Genomic DNA, 15,241 nt, shown 5'->3' with positions numbered 1-15,241 from the left:
ATAGGGTCGTAGCCACTGGACCACCAGGGAAGTGCCCCTGAAAACAGTTTATAAAGGATAACTTTTGGTTCCCAACTAACTCCATAGGACCAGCCATCCCTCAATCTGTTCCTCACTGTGCAGCCACCACCCTTTATTCTAGTTTGGAGACCAGGAGACCCCCTAGGAACTCCTCTCACCCTGTGATCTGATCCCAGAAGGTAAGCCTCCTGATTTCTTGTCTCTCAGCCCAGCTGCTACACATGCTGATTTTTAGGGACTCCACTCAACCTCCAAGCTCACTTAAGCTCTGGTCACTGGGTTTCTGACTTGACCTGCAGAGTGAGTACAACTGGCTGGCTGGACGCTAAGGACAGGGTGCTGCTGGAGCACAGGGAACACTGGACCCCAACACGAGGGGAGGGCTGAGGGAGGGATGCTTAGAACGTGGTCCTTTAGTTTTTCTATGCAGAGTAACAAGAATGTTGTAATACCTCCCTGAAAGATGCAAGGAGTCCCAGCTGGATCTGGAGGCCTGAGGAGGGAGAGGTGCGTAGAGGATTCAGAGTCTACAGAGGGTGGGCGGCTGAGCTTTAGGGCTCAGTGAGACAGAGTGATACTCCAAGAAAACCTCTGGGTGGTGTGTGGAGGGATAGATGGACCCCTGCAGAGGGGAAGAGAGGGGGTGCGGGGCCAGGTCGCCATCACAGGCTTTTGTGCCCAGGTCCTGGCGGAGACCACGTAGCCCTAGCCAAGGCCACAAGGAGCCTGGGCGCAGGCGCTGCGCTGTTTGGGCCTTACATCCTCAGCTGGGCTGCCTGACTGAGCAGGGCCCCTGGAGCCAGTCCCAATCTGTTTCCTTCTATTCTTTGACAGGAAGCTCCTGGAGAGCCAGCCCCCACCCCCCACCCCGCCCCAGCAGTCCCTCTCTCTTCTCCACTATGGACAGAGCTTCCACTCAGAGGCTGCCTGCCGGTTGCAGACCAAGCTGACATGGGGAGTGTCAGAGAAACGCAGCTGCGCTGGGCCATCCTGGGCTTCCTCCTGCTCCAAGGTAAGAGGCACCCACCACCATCCTTCAGCAGTTCTTCTCCAGTGGCCAGCAGTTCTGGGCGCCTGTCCCTCCTTTGGGACACGCACAGCACGCAGGCTCTCCATCCAGGGCTTCACTCTCCTGGAGGGAAATTCCAGAGCCTTGTCATGAAGCGGATTACTTGGATGGGGAGCTGGTCATTCCCAGGCAGCAGTAAAATAGAGATATTCTTAAATGCTTTGGTGGGAAACTTTCCAGGGAGAACTGGGCCCCCCAGAGAGGCTGGCCCCCTGAAATGTGGGAAGTGACTGTCTTGGTGTGAGGTTCAAGCTGGAAAGCTCCCCCCAGGCTGTCCTAGCACAAAATGGTCTGTACCTTGGGCTTCACAGGTGATCTTTTTTCTTCTTTCATATGAGGAATAACAACCTAGGATCTCCAATTATTGACTTTACAGTCAAATCACAGCAATGAAGACTCAGGTTAGATAGAAAGAACTATTTGCCTAAGAAACTGTACACATTTCATCTAGGGGGCCAGATGAAATCATCCCCAAAAGAAATGACTTGGGAACAACACATCTCAGGGCTCTGGTAGCTTATGACTTACGAGGTAGCTCATAAGGGGTCTTCTAATTAGGGAGCAATTGCTGGGAATCATGAGAAATCCAGGAGATTCTGACTCACAGGGCAGAAACTTCCCTTTGGTCATCCCCTCCCCACCCCCACTCCACCCTCCACAAGCCCTCCGCCGAGGATTTAGGAGCATGTGCTCAAAGCAGCAGAAGGAAGTTCTAGAGTATTTGGATGGGGAGGGGAGGGAGGATGGTTTTTTTTTGGTGGTGGGTGAGAGGGCCTGAGTACTCCAACAGTCTGTCTCCTGGAGAGGTCAGACATGTCTCTGAAAGCCCAAAGACTGAGTGTAAAACTCTGATCATCCCAATCCTATGCCTGCCGACCCCCTCCCAGGAGGACAGAGTCACTCACTTGACCTGAGGCTCGGGGACTAGGTGGTTGTAGAAACTGCAGAAATGGCAGAGGAGGAAATGAAAAAGTGAGACTCATGAGGGGACATTTTCACAAAGCTAGGCTTCTCCCAGCTTCCCCACCTGCCTTCCTGCCCCAAGCAAGCACCAGGGCTGGGAATGTCCTTAGTTTTTCTGCCTGAACCATGAGCACCTTTGAGTATCCTAACCGCTCCTCCCAGGATCTCAGAGCGCTCACTCTTGTCTTCTTTGTTGGATTGGAGAATCTTTCGAGGATATTCAGGCTCACAGAGAGACTTGACTGTGGAGACACAGATTCAGGGCAGACTTGAAACTTAGAGGATTAAAGAGAAGGGGCAAAAATTAAAATGTCCAGAATTTCTTGAGCATGAGCTGTCAGGAACTATGTTAAGTGCTTTGTGTGCATTTTCTTATCCTCACAACCACTTGTGGGCTACTAAAATCACTTGCATTTTAAAGAAAACTGAGGCCCAGGTCAGACAGTAAGTGACAGAATCAGGGCTTGAACCCAAGACCATCAGTCTACAAAATCCATGATTTTAACTACTTAAGTCTGCTGCTGAGGAACATAGTGTGGTGGTGGTCAAGACAGAGAGGAGAGAGGCTAGAAGGGAATGAAGCAGGTAGGAATAAGGGAGAGGACACAAGAAAATAAGAAATCCCTGTGGTCAGTGTTCTTCCAGTTCTGCATGCCCAGTGGCCTGAGGCACCTCCGCCTGTAGGAACACAAGCTCCCCAAGTCCCTCCTCTCCTCAGTGAGGAATCCACTGTTGACACAGTGTTCTGGTTGGAGGAGGGGAGACGGTAGACAAAGAGAGAGCAGGTCACTGCTAGTTGGAGCTTGTGACTTTGAAACTCCTTCTAACTAGTTTTGCTTCTAGAAAAGTGCAAGAAGGCAGTGAACTGTGCCTTCCCACTAAAAACCAAAGTTATAACTTTCTAGAACTAAGATGGTACCTTAGATATGCTTGATCAATAACTGATAGATTGATCTATCTGATATATGTCTATCAATTACTGATAGACATGCCTCAGATTGAAAGGGTTCGCCCAGGGTCAGCTGGGAAGAGTTCTCTCTAGGCTGGGGCACCTAGAAGCTTTAGCTCCCCGCTTGACACCCCCACCCAAGGAGGGAATGGGGCTATGAGAGATGGTGACCTGGAAAAACGTGGCCCAGTCTTTGGGCAAGCTTGGGCTTGGAAGCAATTAATTCCTCTCCATCTGAGTGATAGCCTCACGGAAAAAGGCAGTGGTTAAAGAAAATAAACAGACCAGCAGGCTGTCCCAGGCTGGGCGGGCCCCTGGCCCTTAGCCGCCTCTGTTCACCCGGGCCCCAGGGCTTCCAGGCCTGGTGCTTCCCTATTGACGAGGGGCCGAGGGAGCAGGAGGCCAGGCCAGTGGCTGCAGTCCCTGCCCAGCCAGTGGAGGACGGGAACCCAGCTGGGCGGCTCCACTTCCCCACGATGTTTTCCTTTCACATTGTTCACAGGTTTCAGGAATGATTTCATTGTGGAAAATGAGCAAAGAGGTTCCACACACACAGGGGACACATGTATGGGCACACCAGCACACACGGCCTCTACGTGGAGGCCCACAAGCACACACGTGTACATACAGAAAAGGGAACGAGGGCTTGTGACCGGGGCCTCCTGATAATTGCTCCTCCCTGGGTTTGGCCAACAGTGACCATTTCCAAAGTAGCCTATACCTGTTAGAGTACACTGGTTGCTCATTCTAGAATTTCCTTGCTTCCCGTGTGTACCTCAGAACTTGCTTCCTTTGTAGGCCCCCCCTCCAGCAGGAGGGACAGAGAGACAGCCCAGACACCAAGCCCAGCCCCTAACTCCATCTTATTCACCACATCTTTTCATCCCCTTCCCTTGGGGCAAGGCCAGGATGACAGCATTCACAGAAAAGGAATGGCTCTGCAGCACTGTAGGGAGACCTAAATGAGAGGCCTGAGTTCTGGGTCTTTGTCTAGACGTGTCCTATCACTGGCCCTCTGTCCTCGGACATATTGCTAATTTGAAACAACCTTCCCCTGGATTCATGTCAGGTTTGTATGTAACCCATGTGGGGTTGAAGAGACCGGAAAGGACTTTGGGACACTGAACCATGAAGTGGTGGTGACAGTGCGACTGAGTCACAGAGGAAGCCGGCACCACGAGCTGGAGTCACATCCTCTAGCCCTCTGCCAGGCTGTCTGCCTTCTAGCACAGGGGGCTGGAAGCCAAAAGGCCTGGGTTCCTCTCCAGGGTGCGCACTGGGCAGAAAGCTCGCCAAGCTAGTCTGTATGTTCGCCTTTCTCTTGCCGGCCGCAGCTTCCAGCTGTGTCATTCAGGGCTGGGTGCTTAGGAAAGAAGAGCTCCAGGCCCGTTTTGCAGTAATCTCTCACATGCCTTGAGAGTGGAGAGAGATGGATGATTGGGTGGTGGATGGGGTAGGGAGAAAAGTCTAGAAAACACCAGCTTAGCGAAGAAGAGAGGGAGACAGAGCAGTCAGAGGCAGTGGACCCTCAGTCTCAGATGATCTGTTTCAGGAGCCTTCAGCAGTCAAAGTTCAACCACACAGCCAGCTTCCCCTGAAACAAGTGAGTGTGGCTGCCGAGTGGCCAAGCCTGCCCCTTGCCCTCTCCCCAGCCCTTAGACCTGCTTGGAGTCCAAGGGTTCTTGGGTGGGCTAGGGAGCGTGGTGGCATCACCAAACCTGCCCAGCCTCCAACTGCCCTCCGCCTATATTTGCAGGTCCTTCCACAGAGGCCAACAGCTTAAGCCCTCTGTCCGGCACCTGGACCACAGGTACCCCGCTGCTCAGGTTATAGATGTCATCCAGACAGGGTCCAACAAGGAGGCAGACATGGAGTCTGCTCTAAAGGACAATACAGAGTAGTAGGGGACCAGACAAGTAAATAGGACCCCACATTGACAGTTAGGAGGCGGGGAAGGGTCACGATGGGCATAAGCCAAAGGTGCTATGGGAACCCAGGCAACATCAACCCCTTCAGATGTAGGGCCAGACATCCCAGACTGAGTGGTCTCTGAAGCTGAGGCCCAAAAAGAAGTCAGTCAGATGGAGGCTGTGGGTTGGAGGGCGGTAGGGCATACTGCAGACAGAGGGCACTGCAAAGGTAAAGGCCCAGAGGAACTGAAGGCAGGTTTGGGACTAAAGGGCCTCGCTGGTCACATGCTGGCTGAGGCCCTAAGCAGGCCACATGCGCTTCCTAATCTGCAGCAGCATCAGAGACGCCCTCACAGTTCTCCACGGAAGCCGTGACTCTGAGTTCAAGCACCGTGGCTGATCACTTGCCGTCCTCTCCGGGACCGACTTGGTCCCAGTCACAGAAACACACGTCAGGACTCAGTGAGTACCCAGGGCCGGGGGTGGAAAAACACCGGGTCATGTCTGACTGAATTCCTTCTTCCTTGTTCAGGAGGCCCAGGGTCCTGCCCCACAATGAGGGTTCACACCAGGGTCCACACCAGTGGTACCCTGCTTTGGGAGACAACTAGAGCTTCCTGGGGCTGAGGGTGGGGAGAATGGAGCTAGGAATGGGTCACAGTGAAGGTAAAAGGAGCCTGGACTCAGAATTAATAAAGACATAGATGGGATAAGTGGCGGGGAGCGGGGGTAAGAAAATGCAAAATGATGGAAAGGAAGGCATAAAGGGTTGGGAAAGGGCTACACGCTTCTCAGGGCAGGTTGGCCTTCACCTGGCAATATGGGAGAAAACCAGGAGTGGGTGGGTGCCTTCCATCTGGGCCCTGTTTTATGGTGCAGGCGCTGATGTTCCGAGCAGTGGCAGGAGCAGTGACAGCATGAGTGGAGGTATGTCCTGTCTGTGCTCACAGAGCAGAGAGCCCTGACCCTTTCTCTTGTCCCAGCCCTCTGCTCTTCGAGTTTTTTAATACTTCCCACCTTATTTGGTGGGGCGGGGGGTAAGGATAAGGAAGTGGAATTGTGGAATTGCAATCAGGCCTACAGTAAATGTGTTGAAGCTGGGCAGAGATGGGCAACAGTACTGCATTATGAGAGCATCAGAAACGTGTGTCCATTAACTGGCAGCCTGACTTCTTAGGTCAGTGCCTGGGGACAAACTTCCAGTGCCCTTCCTTCCTCCCAGTTCAACATTTGGCAAAACACAGATGGCTCCCTGTGTTTTGTTTTAGGAGCCCAGTCTGACTCCCTATCTCTGCAGCCCTCCTCTGGGCCCCACGGGTGTGGTGGGAAAAGCATAATGAGGGGAAGCATCCTGAACTTTCTGAAGTCCTCTGGAACTAGGAACATGAGCAACCACAGTGCTCTTCCCGTGATCCCATGTCTCCCAGTTCTGGAGGGTGGGAGGGTGTCTCTTGTGGGAGTTCTCTCCTCAGTCCTCTACCTGGGGGAAGTGGGAAGGGACTGGCTTTCTCATGTAGGCTGAGTCAGTCCCTCCACTGATACCTCCATCCCTCCCTGCTCCTTTCTAGACACCTCTCACAATGTTACTTCCACATCACCCAACATGAGTTTTAGGACGACAGCAGACTCCACTGTCCCACCCAGCCCCACGTCAGAGACGGTGCTCACTGTGGCTGCATTTGGTGAGAGGGAGAAGGTGGGGAGTGGCGGATGGGAGGCTCATGCCTGAACTGACTTGAACTCTGGGTCTGGGAACAAAAGTTCAAATCTTGCCCATTTGTTTCAGGAGGGTTGACTGATGAAGAAGATGCTGGTGGGGAAGGAGCCTCCATTGGCCCTCCACTCAGCTCTTTTGGACTCTGCTGGACTCCATGTTCTTAAGAGAGGATGGGGTGGGCTGTGGAAGTCACTTTGACCAGGGATACAGGCTGAGAGCGCATTCATTTGGGAGTGAAGGGGAATTCACTTTGCTCCCAGAACCTGTATAAACAGCACTCAGCTGGGAAGGGAATCTGGACTCCTGTTGCCCTCTTTTGTCCCTGCCTCTGCCTTTCCCTCACCCCACTCTTCTCCCTGTTCAGGTGTTATCAGCTTCATTGCCATCCTAGTGGTTGTGGTGATTGTCCTGGTCAGTGTGGTCAGTCTAAGGTTTAAGTGTCGGAAGAACAAGGAGTCTGAAGGTACATGCCCTGACTCTCAGGGCCCGCTTTGCCTCTCTTTGATGAGGGACCCACAGCCAGACTCTAGGCCTGGCACCCAGCCCAGAATTGAGGGAAGGAACAGCACGCAGGAGAAATGAGAAATGGGGCGGGGGTGGTCCACTTAGGTGGGCTTTGAAGGGCCAATTGGCCTTCTGAGTTACAGCCTGTGGCCTCTAACCTGTGCCTTTGGGTTTTTACAGATCCCCAGAAACCTGGGAGTTCAGGGCTCTCTGAAAGGTAAGACTATTAGAAGTGCAAGGAAAGAATCATTTACTGACCTCTTACTCCTCCACTCCAAGAGGGAACCAATGCTTCCTGCTTTTTATACACACATACACACACCCACACCCCACACCCCCCCCCCCAACACACACACACACGAGTCCTGACAGCCTCACTGAGGCCAGGGCTGGGGGTGGACAGGATAGGGGTGGAACTGAAAGGAAACTGTCAGGCGAGAGGAGATGGACTTTACCCCCAAGGAATCCTTTATCCCCAAGGCTAAGCCTTTATTAGCCTCTTCATGAAAAGCGAAGGAATTCAGATTCTAATATACTCCTTAAACAGAGGGTACGTATTTAAGGAACCACTTTCTAAACACCTTGTATGTGTCAAGCACTATCTTAGGTATTTTGTAATACCGGGAGTTGGTGATGGACAGGGAGGCCTGGCGTGCTGCAATTCATGAGGTTGCAAAGAGTTGGACACAACTGAGCGACTGAACTGAACTGAATATTCTGTCAAGTCCTTAGAGTTCTTCAAGGCAGATATTTCTGCATTTTACACATTCTGCATTCTACATTTTAATGCAGAAATATCTACATTAAAAAAATAAGACTTAAGAGAAGTTGTGGTGCTAGAGGTGAAGAACCTGCCTACCAATGCAGGAGACATGAGACATGTGTTTGATCCCTGAGTCGGGAAAATCCCCTAGAGGAGGAAATGGCAACCCACTCCAGCATTTTTGCCTGGAGAATCCCATGGACAGAGGAGCCTAGTGGGCTACACTCCACAGGGTCACAAAGAATCAGATACGACTGAAGCAACTTAGTATGCAGGGGAGGTTTTAACTTGGTCCAGGTCACACAAGTAGTAAGATTTAAAACTAAGATTTAAACACAAGTCTTTTGGGCTTCAAAGCACATACTCATTTGATGACAGTCTACCACCAAAATAAAGGCTTCTCAAAACAAAGGTCTAAGTTTCAATACTCCCCCCAACAATTCCTTGACCCTCAATGCCCTGTGGCTTCTTCTCTCTAAAACCCATGTTCCCTTCCTTCCCCAGCGGTTCCACAGCCAATGGAGAGAAAGAGAGCATCACTCTTATCTCGATGAAGAACATCAACATGAATAACAGCAAAGGATGCCCCTCAGCAGAGAAGGTGCATTTTTCCCCTGGTTCCTTCCTTCTCCTTCCTCCTCCTTTCAGGCTCTATCTCCTTAATCAGAAAGGAGATACTCTCGAAGGCCCAGACTCTTCTTTCCCTACCCAACATAGCTAATAACGTCACCCATCCTCATTATGTATTTATTTTGCAGGTTCTTTAAAAGCAACCTTGGGTCCCAATGGATCTGATGATGATGCAACTGCCCTGTGACTGTAAGGAAGAAGGTGATGGAATCAGTAGAGGCAATGAACCAGATATAAATTATTGTTTCCCATTTACTCCCAGACTGAAAGGACACTAGCATCCCTCCAGATCTGAGAGGGAGCTGCCAGTATGAGAGACGCTTTCCCATGTGAACAGTCAGCCTAGAAACACAGCCTGCTCCTCCCTGCCATTTCAAAGTCACAGGAAGGAGTCTATGGAGCCAGAGCAAGGAGAATGACAAAATGAACTGATCCTTTTTCCTTGGCATTAAAGTTATTTTCTGACCTGCAGTCTAATTTCTTTTAAGGTCTATGCTCCCATGAGTATTTCTTAGTGTTTTAGCAGTTCTGGGGCCTCCTTTTGGAGGTAAGGCATGTGTACAATTTCTACCCCTGTAGGGAGCTCTCTGAGAAACTTGGGAAGTGGAGAAAATGTTTTATTAGGTCTGCCTTGTTCTAATTGATTTATTAAGTAGTGATGAGGACTAACCACTCCAATAGAAGGGACAGAAAAGGAGCTATAAACAGTGACCAACTGTCACCAGTTGGTCTGCAGAGTGAGAACACGAGAGGTACAACGCATTTTGATTCAGACACTTCGGTGACAAGAGCTGAATAATATAAAGGCAAATGTCCTCTGCCTGCCCCAAGTAGACGTGATTCACTTTCATCCTACCGGTGGGAATAGCACTGGGAAGGATAGATCTATGACTTCATAAACCTAAATCTACCCCCTCTGCCCCACACAGCTATGATTTCTGTGTCTGAGAAACAGAATGAAGGTTCACAAACACGGTAAAGTCATTTAAAGAGAATGAGAAAAAGAAAGTAATCTGTATTCTTAGTAATCTCTACCGTGACACTGGTTTGGAAGTGAATCTTGGTTGGGGAGAGTCAATGGAAGAGTCATCTGGGTATGTCTGCATGGAGCACCGTAAGCATCTGATTGATGGCAGTTTAGAACACAGGAAAATACAAATCAGCCATTCTGAAGCAACCATAGGCTATTTTCTTCTGGATTTAGACTCTATGAAGTAACAGGATAGAGAAAGCTTAGAACAGAAAGTTTCACTCTACTTGTCTCAATGAAACTATTAAAGTGGTCTGAAGAAACCGACTGGATTGTAAAATCCTCTAGGGCAGGGCCTGTAACCTGCTCATGTCTGTAGCTTCTATGTGGTACACCGTGCCCAGTACATCAGAGGTCACGAAAACTGGCTTGTGAGTGCAGAGAATCTAGTTAAAAGGCTGGGCTCTGCCACAGACTTGCAGCTTGATTTGGGTGAAACCATCCCCATCTCTGAAACTATTTTCTTACTTTTAAAGTGAGGTGGGTAGACTACTTGGTCTTCCCTATCTTTTTTAGTTCTTATATTCTACACTTGATAAACTCAAGATGTAAGAGAAAATGAACACAATATTTTGAGCAGAGATCGTTCTGGGTGGGAGCCAGAGACAAGTATTGGGTGACTCTGGGACTTAGATTTTCCTACGTGTTAGTTGTGCATCAATGTGGAAGAATGATCCTGGCCTAGCCCTGTCTATCTCACAGGCTACTTGGTAAGTAAAATGGAATAGTAAATGTGAAGACACTTGGAAAGTAAAAGGGCTAGCTGGCAACTGCAGCAGATAATGTGGAGTACCACTACCCAGGTCCCACTTCAGGATCAAGACTCTTGACCTTAAACTGCTGGGAGTGTTGGCTGCTGAGGGCTCATAGCTGACTTATGACCAGTCAATGGGGGTGGAGGTAGGGGTGAAGACCTGGACTCCTTATATCAATTTCTCCCTCTGCTTAATCTTGCTTCCCTTATAACTCGAAACTTAATGTTAGGAACACTCAACAATAAACCTTCAGCATACAAATCTCAGAGACTCTATTTCCTGGAGTACCCAACATGTGACAGCAATTCTATAGCTTTTAAAAATAATTGATATATTTTATTTAAGCCACAATGCAAAAAACACATGACTTCCTAGCCAGTTCCAGTACAAAAATCCATTCACTGGGACAGAACTCTCCAGGTGACCTAACAATGTCTAGAAGTACTGGATTCTTTTTGAATTGTTATTGTTACTCTGACTGAGAGGGGGACTTGGTTCAGTTCCTTATCATGCTGGACTAATTAGGTTAAGGACATGCTTTCATTCTAGGTAACTCAGTTGACATCTTCATTATAAGGCCACAAACTTCCCCCTGATTCTGGACAATGTTATGCAAATATGAGCTGTTAGTCCTAAGGAATTTATATGTGGGAGAGATGGGGTGAACTGCTATCAACAAGAGACTAAAAGCCTTTACCCTGAAATTGACATTGAAATACCACATTAGCCAAGTTGACTTTCCTGTTGTCAAATAAATACCCTTTTGGAAGAGGTTAAGGATGAATTCACTTCATGCTGAACTCTGCTCTCTAGCAAGCTATATTAGAGGGGTTTCTGCTGGAGAATCCTACTATTTATGTAAATACAGAACCCCACCTCTGACAGGAAATCCAAGTATAGCCTTTCCCTGCAGCTTCCCTGAGCCCATATTTCTTCCTTGATGTCTAGACAACAGGATGGTGGTCATTTACTGGACGGCTTCCTCCCTGTGCTAACATAGGACTCCAGGACTCCAAGGCAGGAACAGGTGGCAGGGGTGGGCTACTTGCTATGTGTTCTTCCCTTGCTTCTCCCTGCATCCAATGGGAGGTCAACTGAAAAGTCATCTCAGGAGCACAGGCTCCATCAAACAGAAGGATGATTTATTCAGTATCTTTCTTCCAGGGCTGGATGGAGCAGCATCTCAATCATATAGGGGACACAGCAAACCTCAGTATCACCAGCAAAAATTCACTACAGTTCAACAAATTTTTCTAAAAGTAGAGAAACTGATAGAAAATCTGAGGCTGATTCTAGGTGAAGTGGTTTAGCAGATGAATAGTTACTGCAGACCTCCCAGCCCAGGTCTTGAACACAATTTCCCAAAGCCAGGCTGCTGCTGCTGCTGCTGCTAAGTTGCTTCAGTCATGTCCTACTCTGTGCAACCCCATAGACGGCAGCCCACCAGGCTCCCCCGCCCCTGGGATTCTCCAGGCAAGAACACTGGAGTGGGTTACCATTTCCTTCTCCAATGCAGGAAAGTGAAAAGTGAAAGTGAAGTCATTCAGTCGTGCCTGACCCTCAGCAACCCCATGGACTACAGCCTACCAGGCTCCTCCGCCCATGGGATTTTCCAGGCAAGGCAGGCTGGTACTACTCAATTCTATTGAATTTGCTAGGAAACATTGTGTGGCTATGCTCAGCATTTTCCCCCTTGATTTGTGGATGTCCTTTCTCATCTCTTTGAACTTCTTTCTGCACCTACCTCCCTTTCTTTGAGGTTCAAGTCTGAGGCCAAGTTCTTGTCCCTTATTTCCTTCCCAGGTGCTCTCACTCTTCCTGCTGATTGCTTTCCCCAGCACCTCCATCCTGAGCCCTTTAAGCCCACAGTTTCCTCTTTTACCAAACAGAGATTGAATTTGACAGTGCGAATTATTTTTGTTGTGTAGTTGGCGTGCTTAAGCAAAAACTGGCACAGACGTGTTCTAAATGTTGAGGATTTGGAGTTCTAAGTTAGTCCTGGTGATATAGTCACAGAAAAATTCACCCAGAAGTGTTAATTGAAGTGTAAATGAGCTGATGGATATATTTGCATGGTAATATCTGAGAAAGTTGTATGCTAAACCATTTTTTACTGATCTAGAAGTCACCAAGCCATCTAGAAGTGGAGGAAGTGAGGTTTCAGAGGATAACGGGAAAGGTCATTGAGGTACCAGACATTTCCAAGAGGCCTCAGCTTCCCAAATCTTGTCCAGAATTCTTGAACCTGGACCCTACTCCTAGTTCAGTTCAGTTCAGCTCAGTCGCTCAGTCATGTCCAACTCTTTGTGACCCCATGGACTGCAGCACACCAGGTCTCCCTATCCATCACCAACTCCTGGAGCTTACTGAAACTCATGTCCATCGAATCGGTGATGCCATCCAACCATCTCATCCTCTGTCTTCCCCTTCTCCTTATGCCTTCAGTCTTTCCCAACATCTGGGTCTTTTCCAATGAGTCAGTTCTTCACATTAGGTGGCCCAAGTATTGGAGCTTCAGCTTCAACATCAGCCTTTCCAATGAATATTCAGGACTGATTTCCTTTAGGATTGACTGGTTTGATCTCCTTGTAGTCCAAGGGACTCTCAAGAGTTCTTCTCCAACACCACAGTTCAAAAGCATAAATTCAGCACTCAGATTTCTTTATAATCCAACTGTCACATCCATACATGACTTATGGAAAAACCATAGCTTTGACTAGATGAACCTTTGTTGGCAAAGTGATGTCTCTGCTTTTTACTATGTTGTCTAGGTTAGTCACAGCTTTTCTTCCAAGGAGCAAACATCTTTTAATTTCATGGCTGCAGTCACCATCTGCAGTGATTTTGGAGCTCCCCAAAATAAAGTCTCTCACTGTTTCCATTGTTCCCCCATCTATTTGCCATGAAGTGATGGGACCAGATGCCATGATCTTCGTTTTCTGAATGTTGAGTTTTAAGCCAACTTTTTCGCTCTCCTCTTTCACTTTCATCAAAAGGCTCTTTGCTTCTTCTTTATTTTCTGCCATAAGGGTGGTGTCATCTGTGTATCTGAGGTTAATGATATTCCCCCCAGCTATCTTGATTCTAGCTTGTGTTTCATCCAGCCTGGCATTTCACATGATGTACTCTGCATGTAAGTGAAATAAGCAAGGTGACAATATACAGCCTTGACGTACTCCTTTTCCTATTTGGAACCAGTCTGTTGTTTCATGTCCAGTTCTAACTGTTGCTTCCTGACCTGTATACAGATTTCTCAACAGGCAGGTCAGGTGGTCTGGCACTCCCATCTCCTGAAGAATTTTCCACAGTTTGTTGTGATCCACACGGTCAAAGGGTTTGGCATAGTCAATAAAGCAGAAATAGATGTTTTTCTGGAACTCTCTTGCTTTTTCAATGATCCAATGGATGTTGGCAATTTGATCTCTGGCTCCTCTGCCTTTTCTAAAACCAGCTTGAACATCTGGAATTTTATGGTTCACGTACTGTTGAAGCCTGGCTTGGAGAATTTTGAGCATTACTTTACTAGCATGAGCTGCTGCTGCTGCTGCTGCTGCTGCTGCTAAGTCACTTCAGTTGTGTCCGACTCTGTGCGACCCCATAGACGGCAGCCCACCAGGCTCCCCGGTCCCTGGGATTCTCCAGGCAAGACACTGGAGTGGGTTGCCATTCCCTTCTCCAATGCATGAAAGTGAAAAGTGAAAGTGAAGTCATTCAGTCGTGTCCAACTCTTAGTGACCCCATGGACTGCAGCCCACCAGGCTCCTCCGTCCATGGGATTTTCCAGGCAAGAGTACTGGAGTGGGGTGCCATTGCCTTCTCCGTACTGGCATGTGAGATGAGTGCAATTGCGTGCTAGTTTGAGCATTCTTTGGCATTGCCTTTCTTTGGGATTGGAATGAAAACTGACCTTTTCCAGTCCTGTGGCCACTGCTGAGTTTTCCAAATTTGCTGGCAAATTGAGTGTAGCACTTTCACAGCATCATCTTTTGGGCTTTGAAATAGCTGAGCTGGAATTCCATCACCTCCACTAGCTTTGTTCATAGTGATGCTTCCTAAGGCCCACTTGACTTCACATTCCAGGATGTCTGGCTCTAAATGAGGGATCATACCATTGTGGTTATCTGGGTCATGAAGATCTTTTTTGTATAGTTTTTCTGTGTATTCTTGCCACCTCTTCTTAATATCTTTTGCTTCTGTTAGGTCTATACCATTTCTGTCCTTTATTGTGCCCATCTTTGCATGAAATGTTCCCTTGATATCTCTAATTTTCTTGAAGAGATCTCTAGTCTTTCCCATTCTATTATTTTCCTCTATTTCTTTGCATTGATCACTGAGGAAGGCTTTCATATCTCTCCTTGATATTCTTTGGAACTCTGAATTAAAATGAGTATATCTTTCCTTTTCCCCTTTGCCTTTAGTTTCTCTTCTTTCCTCAGCTATTTGTAAGACCTCCTCAGACAACCATTTTGCTTTCTGCATTTCTTCTTGGGGATGGTCTTGATCACTGCCTCTTGTACAATGTCACAAACCTCCATCTATAGTTCTTCAGGCACTCTATCACATCTAATCCCTTGAATCTATTTGTATAATATACTTCCACTGTATAATCATAAGGGATTTAACTTATGTCATACCTGAATGGTATAGTGGTTTTCCCTTCTTTCTTCAATTTAAGTCTGAATTTGGCAATAAGGAGTTCATGATCTGAGCCACAGTCAGCTCCCAGTCTTGTTTTTGCTGACTGCATAGAGCTTCTCCATCTTTGGCTGCAAAGAATATAATCAATCTGATTTCAGTATTGACCATCTGGTGATGTCCATGTTTAGAGTCTTCTTTTGTGTTGTTAGAAAAGGGTGTTTGCTATGACCAGTGAGTTCTCTTGGCAAAACTCCATTAGTCTTTGACATGCTTCATTCTGTACTCCAAGGCC

The 15,241-nt window shown here is 48.1% G+C and overlaps 1 protein-coding gene across 3 annotated transcripts; it reads left to right on the top strand.

The window, feature by feature from the left end:
* Nucleotides 1-899: 899 nt before the first annotated feature.
* ECSCR (endothelial cell surface expressed chemotaxis and apoptosis regulator) lies at nt 900-8,997 on the top strand. Of its 3 annotated transcripts, XM_086411946.1 has the most exons (10): nt 900-1,033; nt 4,555-4,605; nt 4,759-4,812; nt 5,246-5,374; nt 5,792-5,839; nt 6,481-6,594; nt 6,994-7,092; nt 7,314-7,350; nt 8,401-8,497; nt 8,655-8,997. In XM_086411946.1, the coding sequence occupies exons 1-10, from the start codon at nt 973-975 to the stop codon at nt 8,661-8,663; spliced, it is 699 nt and encodes a 232-aa protein (XP_086268072.1). In that variant the 5' UTR covers nt 900-972; the 3' UTR covers nt 8,664-8,997. The 3 variants fall into 3 exon arrangements, with proteins under 3 accessions (XP_086268072.1, XP_086268073.1, XP_086268075.1); XM_086411947.1 differs by lacking the exon at nt 4,555-4,605; XM_086411949.1 differs by lacking the exons at nt 4,555-4,605; nt 4,759-4,812.
* The last annotated feature ends 6,244 nt before the right edge of the window (nt 8,998-15,241 follow it).

The sequence above is a fragment of the Bos grunniens genome, chromosome 7 (assembly GCF_055505025.1).
Source record: "Bos grunniens cultivar Pamir isolate PY7600 chromosome 7, Bosgru_T2T1.0, whole genome shotgun sequence".
Lineage (NCBI taxonomy): Eukaryota > Metazoa > Chordata > Mammalia > Artiodactyla > Bovidae > Bos > Bos grunniens.
The sequence above is the reverse complement of the archived record's forward strand: the minus strand, read 5'-3'. Positions and strand labels throughout refer to the sequence as shown.